General features: G+C 38.8%; 1 protein-coding gene across 11 annotated transcripts in view; it reads left to right on the top strand.

Moving 5' to 3' along the window:
• Positions 1-9,564, top strand: part of fryl (furry homolog, like) — an 84,868-nt gene that overhangs the window by 28,722 nt on the left and 46,582 nt on the right. For all 11 annotated transcript variants that reach the window (XM_017304415.1, XM_017304414.1, XM_017304412.1 and 8 more), the window contains 4 exons: positions 5,790-5,998; positions 6,533-6,586; positions 8,378-8,517; positions 8,644-8,740. In XM_017304415.1, coding sequence (XP_017159904.1) covers positions 5,879-5,998; positions 6,533-6,586; positions 8,378-8,517; positions 8,644-8,740 — 411 coding nt within the window. In that variant the 5' untranslated portion in view covers positions 5,790-5,878. The remainder of the gene's footprint in view (positions 1-5,789; positions 5,999-6,532; positions 6,587-8,377; positions 8,518-8,643; positions 8,741-9,564) is intronic.

Raw genomic sequence — 9,564 nt, 5'->3', positions numbered from 1 at the left:
GGGGGGCGCCAATCTATGTTTTTGCATCCACCTGAATAATGTGTAGTTGCGCCACTGCATTCACTGATTGGAAAAGAATTTAATTTCCGATGAAGCTGAAAATGTGAGCATCTCTGGTCTTCAGTATCAGCCTTTATTTTCATTGTTCACATTGTTGTCTCAGTAGAGCCCATCCAGAGAACAAAAAATAGACGAACAACATAAGACGTGCAAGGTTTCCCCCAGAAAACTTGCCAAGCCCTGTGGTTGGGTGCTCGACTGTCTTTCATCCAGCGGTGCATCGTGTTTTTGAGTTAAAAAATATTTAATGTTGACAGGAAATTTGAAAATATCACTTGGTTATTATGTGTTATTGGAAGATTGGAAGATTAATACCTGTACACCAGGGGTGTCAAACTCCAGTCCTGAAGGGCCGCTGTCCTGCAGTTTTTAGATGTGCCACAGGTACAAAACACCTGAATCAAATGGCTTAATTACCTCCTCAGTTCTCCAGAGCCTTGCTAATGACCTAATTATTCTATTCAGGTGTGGTGCAGCAGAGGCACTTCTAAAAGTTGCAGGACACCGGCCCTCGAGGACTGGAGTTTGACACCCCTGCTGTACACCAACTATAAAGTCTTAAAAAACACACTTTTATCACAAAGTTACGCAGCATGCAATGACTAATAAAACATATGATCCTGTGATGACTCTGCAGTTGTCTTGCCTTTTCAACCAACGTATGCAGACCTCGATGAAGTAAAGCCCAAAGTGCAAGGAGTCTGTCTGCTGAGACAATGTTGGGAGTTTTGTTCTTATTGCTGTTACAAAATTGTACGTTTCTGTGTAAAACCATATGCTGCAACATGATCGCAGCCAGCCACACGCTGCGCAGTTTGTGCTCTCTCATAACATCTTTGATAACACTTGATGTAAACTCACTAAGCACATTGTTCGGCTTATCAGTGGTAGATCAGAGCAGTTAAAGGTATGGCTTCTCTATTTGTTTCTACATGTAGACTTGTGAATCACAAATGCCATAATTTCCTCATTAGCTTCTTAGGCCAGGTACGATTTTTGGCTTATTTGTTTAGTTTTCACTTTACGTTAATCCTCCGTCGCCACCGCTGCTGTCTGCAATATATTTGGCTCTGTACGCTGAGCAAACTTTCAGCACAGCTACTTTGTGTTTAAGTGGTGGGAACATTGTTCCTGTGCAGTCTGGAATTTGATTTGATCCTCTTTCAAATCTGTTTTTACATTAATTTATGTTTAGATGAAGGTCTTCTTTGTTTGCCAGATTGAAAATTTAGTTATTGTCCAACTTGTTGATCGTTTTGAGTTGCTAACAAAAGCAAAAAAAACCCCCAAACTTTTATTGCTTTTTTGAGCTTTAGATTCTTGTTTTGTGTTTGAAAACAGAGTTTTCTTTCTTTTCTTTACATGTGCTTGGTTTTAAATGCCAAATGTGGAATCAATGGTATTGCTGATCACAAACTGTGAAGGATCTGTTTTTCAGCACTCCTCCAGTATTAGGACATTTTACTGATCTGAAGTTTGTCCAGATGCCAGAAGCAGTGAAACAGCCCTTTACCACACTGCAAAATTGAAAGGCAGCTTCCAAAATGTGCTGTCTCATGATTTGATGGGAGTAAAGGAAAAAAAAACTTGGTGAATGTTTTTGTGGCTAATGTGATTAGAAACTAACATAAAAATCTAGAAGGTTTAGTGTGGAAACGTAAAACTTTGAAATAGGAAATTTGTAAGAAACCTGTGTGAAAGCTCTCTTTTGGAGTTTTTAAGTAGATTCACTTTCAGAATCGGTTACCTACTTGTAAATAGCCAAGTATTGTTAGCATCTGCTAGTTTTAGTCATGAATATCTTGATATTGTATTCAGCATTTCTGGTTTTTCTTTTTGGGAGATTAAAACAGTTCCCTGCACTTCTCTTCCTCGGTGTTGTTTGGACAGTTCAGAGTACAGAAGTGTTTCTGTGGCAACCAGGAAGAAACAGAAAAAGGCCTTTCCTGGGAGGGAAAGAAGCAAAGGGTCACTTTACTATTGGCTGTCCACTTGGCAGGAGTCGGACCATTGAGAACCAAAGTGGAAGTTTCACCGTATTCAAACATAAATTCTCAGAAACACCACAATGTGCCAGCTGAATAGAAGGAAATGTTGCCGTCTGACCCCTCTGCCTAGAGCTGTTGATGTGTTTAGTCATGGTTCAAGCTTATAAGAGAAAAAAAAATTAAATGAGTGACGATAAAATAATAAATTACCACCATAAATTGCACCAATAACCGTTTGCTCTTGTGTTATAGAGCTGATGATGGCATAATAATGCAAGTTTGCCCTCTTAAAGCCCAATAAAGTTTAATTTAGCAAAGAACACTTTACACTATAACTGGGAGATATTGTAAATATCCAACATAAAACATGCCAACCAAAAACAATAAATTAAACAAATAAAAACCACTTGCAGCTGAAACCATGAAACTTGTGATTAATATTTTTGCCCTTCAAAAAATATTAATCACCATAATTGAAATGACCGAGCTCATTTTAAATTATCTTGCGATTAATTGATTATTTTGGTATGCAAAACCCTCCAAAGCAACATTGATCAATTCAATTCAACTACATTGACTTTAAAGTGTAAATTCTCAAACAAGGAGTAATATTATTTTGAATTGTGTATGACAACAGTGCTTTGCTCTTGGTCTTCCTCAGATTGTTGATGTTTTTGGCTCCGTGGTGCTACATTTAAAAACTAACATAATCTCTTTTGCCTGTCACCAAGTTGGGAATTGGTGCCACAATCTTTTTAATTTAGGATTTACTAAGCAGGCAAAACCTCAGAATCGTGCAGATGTAGAGCCATCGAGGACCCACCTGTAGTTGATCATATATTCTCTTTATGGTTATGGACTTGAAAAAAATATTTCTCGTAGAAAGAGCAAAGCCCCGTCAGTAAAGGTTTCTGAGACAGCCCTAGGCGCCCAAACGAAAACTCCTAGGATTTGCATCTGATATTTGAATAGGAAGAGCAAATAATGTGAACCACATGCAAATGTTGTGATCCCACATAGATTTGCTTAAGGAAGCTAATCAAAGTGGTGCCCCAGGAGCATTTCCTTTCTCCTTTAAGGACATCTAGGGTCAACGTCCTCTTGTCCGTACGACTTAGCTTTGTAAAGTAAATCAATCAAGTCATCACTTGAACCACATTGAAATCATTGCCAATACTAAAGAAAACGCGAAAGGGGGTGTGGAGGGGGAAAGCGGACCTGTTAAAGCAGAAGTAATGAAGTAATGCTAATAAAGGCTCAGGAAGTAACTTCTTTTTTCAGTAATTATGTCACTTCTGACCGAAGCTCAGAAACAGTTTCTCAAGCTAAAATAAAACTGTTAGCCAAACAATATTTGTTGCTTCCCCTTTACAAAGCATTTTAAAGTGTTTTTCACATTTGATAACGATTACTTTATCTCTCTGACTCAGAAACTCAACAAAGTGTCAAGGTGATGATTTTGTCTGTTTCCCAGTGCAGTTGATGCTTATGGTTTGTGCAGATCCATTTGTGTTTCAGTCAGTAGCTTTTGAACATTTTTTTTTGTTTCCTTGTTTTGTTGTGGGAGCTGTAATTTATTTAAATGTCACTAGTCACAAGTACAATGAATATATCCAGTGTGTGTATTTGTTGTTTCTAATAAATCCGCCCTTATTTGTGGCGACTTGACTAATCTTCTGGAAGCTTTAGGTCCTAATTTCCCCAACAAGTAGAAGAATGTTATGAAATATAACATTTGAGTAAGATGGTTTTTGAAAAATTTTCCTCTAATTTTAGAAATAGCTTTAATGTTTTGTTGTTGTTTTTAGTTATTTGAGTTATAACCATATATTTTGACTATAAGTTATCACAAGGATTTAACAGGTATTATTTAGGGGTGTAGTGATACAATAATTTCACGATACGAAATACAATATTCTGGTCCCGATACGATATGTATCACAATATTTGTTGAACGATACAATTCGATACGATTCAGTGCATTTTTGCAATTTTCTGAAAGATTTTAGAAGGACAGAGTGATTTTAGTGACATTTTGTGTTTCATAGACTTGAATTTAGTTAACTGAAAACTGATTAAAAGCACCAACTACACAATACCTGACTCTGATTGGACAATCTAACAGTSKRCAAAATGAATCAAAGATGCAGTGAGAGAATTAGTTTCTGTCATTTAATTCATGTGGATTTGACAACAGTTTAAACGGTAATCCAGGAGCAGAGTGGGGAGATTATCAGCCTCTGTAGACTCTCAAATGTTTGCACTTATGTTTTTTCTTTTGGACACTGTGGCTGCATTTTGGAGTAAAAATGCAGCCACAAATGCAGTCTTTTGGACTATGGGGAAAAAGGTTTTTCTACCTTGGCTCCCGGAGTTACAGTGGCTGTAAGCTGCTTCCTACTAGCTGCTAAAGTAGTGGCTCCTCTTCACCCCGTAGTGATCGACTCCCTGCAGCTACGCAGCGCCGCTATTCCCCTGCTTGGATCTCTGAGTAGCTGCCTCTCAGACTGCCAGGATCTCATAGTTCTCTCAGTCTCTGATACTCTTTRTCTGTTGCTAATAARAATRAYCGATCAGCCATTGTTATCATGGAAATCCTCACTGCGCCGCGGATTCCGGCTGCGGGTTTTTCCTGCTCAAAACACAGCGCCGCTGCGCGCCCGCTTCGAATGTTATCAACCCATGTTCATTCTTCAGGTAATCCTTTATATACAGAACAGAGCTAAGCTAAAAACTAATTACGAAGTGAATGCTACCAGTCGAAATTTGCATTAATTTCGCGATCTCACTGCTTTTGCAGCTGCTCCGTTCGCGCCGCTTTCCGCTTCTCTTTCACGGTTACTTGCGCAACTTTACTTCGTTTCTCAGCAACAAAATACAGCCCATCGTTATTTATTGAGGATTTTACATTTCCAAAAACACAGGAATCTAATGTTTCGTTTCGTTTTGTACGTTTGGAAGCTCAGTCCCTCTCAAATAATCGGAAAAGCCGGGGAATGGCGGCGCTTTTGACGTTTCTCTGACATTCGGAAAAATATGGTTTACTAATTTTAGAATAACTCCGGTTATACTTGGCCTATTGACACAATTTAAAAACTGGTGTGTTGTTTATAATGTGCACTTTAAGCTGAAGTTGAAAGTGAGACTCAGGGAGGCGGAGTCTTGCAGCTACGCAGTAACAAGACGTTAAAAAGAGCTATAAGGCTATGGACCCCTATGGTTTAACGGATCGATACTCGCAATGAAAAATTTATACTTTCCGAGGGCTGAAAATATCGATATATATCGCCGAATCGATTTATTTATACAGCCCTAGTATTATTAATGCGGTTGTTGTCCCCAGATATTTAGGTTGTTTGCTGTTCAGAAAATCTCTTTTCTTTGACTTTTTTTTCGCTATTCCTGATACAATAATGTCTCCTTTATTCTGTTTTATTTTATCTCTTCTAGAAATGCCTTGCAGTCTACCTTGTTTTCTGAACAATAATGATTTTGATAATGATTGTTGATGCCTTTCCAGATCAAAACGAACTTTAGATGCATTCAATACTGAGTGGAATTAAAAAAACATCAGAAATGTAAATATTCAACCTACAGATCTCCAGCCATAGCAGCTCAAAGTTAAATCAACAGTTTTTTTTATTAGTGGCTGAATGATTAATGTGTCCTATTTTCTGTACCTCTCACATGAGTGTCGTTCTAGATCCTTTAACCTTTGACCTCCTCTGGCTCCCCTTGCAGCTTCTACACCAGTCAGCAGCAGCGCGATTAGACGCCGTGCCCCCTGCTCGGTTACTCCCCTCACGTGGGAGAAGCACAGCATCGCCGCCATGTCCAGCATCACCATCGACCCCGAGCTCAAGCCCGGGGAGTTTGTCATCAAGAGCCTGTTTGCCGAGTTCGCCGTGCTCGCCGAGAAGAAGATCGAGATGGTGATGGCCGAGCCGCTGGTGAGTTCAGAGACAGGAGACAGGAAATGGATCCTAATGAGTGCCAAAAGAAGTACTCTCTTCTATCTCTAAATAATTACTTTAGTTAGTCAGTTCGAAAAAGCCTAAAGGATGTGACGGTAGAGACTCTTCTTTTTTTGCCAAATTATTGTTTTGTTCTCAGACCCATCAGTTGTATAAGGTGTGTGTGTGTGTGTGTGTGTGTGTGTGTGTGTGTGTGTGTGTGTGTGTGTGTGTGTGTGTGTGTGTGTGTGTGTGTGTGTGNGTGTGTGTGTGTGTGTGTGTGTGTGTGTGTGTGTGTGTGTGTGTGTGTGTGTGTGTGTGTGTGTGTGCGCGCACGTGTGCGTGTATGTGTGTGTGAGACTTTTCAAAACATGAAATTTTGTTATATTTTATGGTTACTTTAGCTTATCTCCAAAGTGTGGTGGTGGGAAAAGTTTAAAAATGCTTGAAAAGTGCTGGAATTTTACTCTGGGAAATCTGTACAAAGCCTGAAATTAGTAACAAGCTTATTCCCCTCTGTGTTTCCAACAGGAGAAACCACTGTCCCGATCTCTCCAGAGGGGGGAAGACGCACAATTTGATCAGGTCTGTGCAGTTACAACACAAAACTATTATAAAGGAACTACAATATTCTCCAGAGCTCCAGTTGTTGTAGTGCCTATAAAAGTTTGCTTAATTAGTCCTCTAACTCGCTGTTCTTTTTGCCTTTTTTTTTTTTTTGGCATTCCAACATCCTCCCCTGGTAATTGTTGTCATTACATGAGTCAGATCAGAGAAGGAACTATCTTAAAAGGCCTGCACTCTGGACAAAGCGGTGTTGATCCCATAATAACCCTCACAAAGAACTGACATCTCATATAGATGTATAAATGTGACACTCTCACAAACAGCTACTCCCTCACCTCTGTATGTGTATGCAGCATTTGAGTCTCCCAATCAATCCCCCCCACACCCATCAATGGGCTGTCTGTGCCTCATCTGCAGCTGCTGCAGATCTCTGTACAATAGGCCTGCCTGCTGCTGAATGCTTTGTTCAGCACAACACAAAGCCAGCGAGGATATGGTATAGATCCAGCTGTCCCCATTGTGAGTGAGAGAGAGAGAGGGGAGCATATAGAGCCAAAAGTGAGTGCATAGAATCGCTGTGTCATCCTCAGCAGTAAATCTGCATCGGGTGCTGGAGTGTATTTGGCCAGCGCCATAAGGGCAGAGGGAGGAATTACATAACTCTTCTGCCGATCGTCCATCAGGCGGCGTCCTCTCTGCACTGTACCGGCCCTTTAAACTCACAAAAACCCTAGCTGAACACTTAAAGCGCACTGACCACTTCAATTCAAGTGTTATTTATTTCCTAATGTTTCTTTTTTTTTTTTTTTTGAAGTGTCTAGCAAAAGTATTCACTCCCTTTTTTCCACATTTTATCATGTTGCAGCAATAAACTTAAATGTGCTGCAGTGGGACTTAATGTCACAGATCAGCACAGAGAGGTTAACTCTGAAGTGGAAGGAGAATAAAATGTGGGCTTTATTATTATTATTATTATTATTATTATTATTATTATTATTAATTTTTTGGAAGAAAAATCAGAAAACATCAGTTTGGATTTTTATTCAACCTCGAAGAGGTGGGACATTGTAGAGCTGTGTCTTTTCAGGAGTCTTTCTACCACATGTAAAAGCTGAAAATTTTGCCTCTCCTTATTTAACAATAAATAACAATTTAGAAGTTTTGCAGCAGATTGTGAAATTGATTCAAGGCTGTTTTGATTCAGAAATATGCTTTAACTGTTCCATTAGGGATGCACGATATATCGACATCAACATCGGAATCACCTGATTTTATTTTTTTAACATACTGGTATCGCTTTGATGAATAAATAATAGGTTAATATTAACGTGATATTTATCAAAGTCAGCTGTATGGACATTTTTTTCAAGCTGTCAAAACGGTAGTAAAATATATATATATTTAGCAGCAATATTAATATCAGATATGGACATCAGCCCAAATTTTCATATCGTTTCATCCTTACTTTCCATTCAGCTTAAGGAAGTCTTTCTCTTCCTGGCAGGTTCGCAAACTTCCCAGTCTGCTTTTTTGCAGCCTCTAACACGCCGTTTCCTTAGTTCCCCTGTGCTTAGCTCCACCTCATAAAGAAAAGAATCCCCTCAGCATTATGCAGCCCCCGCTGTGTTTCACTGTGGTGATAGTTTTTATTTATTTTTTTCTCTCAAGGTGTTAGTTTTTTTAATTCTGTGGACCATAAAAGTCTATGACGCATCTATGACGATGCTTTTCAGGCAGCGTTTGCATATTTCCCTAGTTACAAAAATGTTCTAATGTTTCATCTTTTTTTATCTGTACTTTTTTTTTTAGTTAATAAGCTCTATGAGCTCAATAGCAGAACACTGTTTACCCTCCCTCCTGCGCACACTATTCGACTGGTACCGGCGGCAGAGCGGCACTGAAGATGAGTCTTACGAGTACCGACCTCGGTCTAGTACAAAATCAAAAGGGTGAGCGCATCCTTTCTTCTGTATTTTTTCTTCTTCTTTTTTTTCTTTCTTGCCTTCGCATTTTTCACCTTGAACAAAATGACTGGCTACTTTGTGTACAATGAATTACTTGTCGCTGGTTTGCAGGGATGAACAGCACCGGGATAAAGATTACCTTCTAGAACGACGGGACTTGGCTATAGATTTTATTTTTTGTTTAGTTTCAGTGGAAGTTCTAAAACAGGTGAGCAATCCAGTTTTGTTGCTTCAGTAAAATATTATCCACCATTTGTAAAGTATTTTCTATAGCTGGGATAAAAATAAATAGAAACTGCACATTACTGTATCTTATCAGAGTGTATGGGAATGCTTGTGAATTTGATTGTGCAAATTCCTCTGGTATTTGTGGGGCTCCTGCATTAATACACTGCCTGTATTAATGCATATACCTTAATATGCATTAATATACACAGTGGAAACTGCCTTGGCGCTACTACAGATGCTAACATTTTCCGTCTTTAATTTCATTGCTATGTGACGTACAACCAATCAGCGCTAAGAAATTTAAAAGGTGCTCCTGGATTGGCTGCCTTGTAAACACCAGCCAATAATTTGCCAAATAACATTGACACACTCCTAAATCAGAGCTGATTTATTAATTTTTTTGTTGTCATTTTAGATATGCTCAAAGTAATTTCAAGTTATGTTCCATATAAAAATCCATGCAATGTAGATCTGACAGGGTATCAAATGTCCTTTTCAATTACACCCCCCCCCAAAAAAACAAAAAAAAAACAAAAAACAAAGATAAATTCTTAACCATTATATTTTATGTTGCAGTTGTTTCTTATTGTGGGTTAGTTGTGTCTGTGATATTAATTACATTTGTCACTACATAGTTTTAGATCACAGTTTACTGAGAACAATCAGAAATGTGTCTCATTCTCCTTCAGAAAATGCTGCTTCTAATTTGCCACTGCGGCTGTTTATTTGCCCACTTTAACCCACTGCTCTACCGATCTGACACGCCAGCAATTTGTAAGCTGAGACATTTATTGTTTACCAGGT

The sequence above is a fragment of the Poecilia reticulata genome, linkage group LG4 (assembly GCF_000633615.1).
Source record: "Poecilia reticulata strain Guanapo linkage group LG4, Guppy_female_1.0+MT, whole genome shotgun sequence".
Taxonomy (NCBI): Eukaryota; Metazoa; Chordata; class Actinopteri; order Cyprinodontiformes; family Poeciliidae; genus Poecilia; species Poecilia reticulata.
Note: the sequence above shows the minus strand (reverse complement) of the source record. Positions and strands in the feature narration are given on the sequence as shown.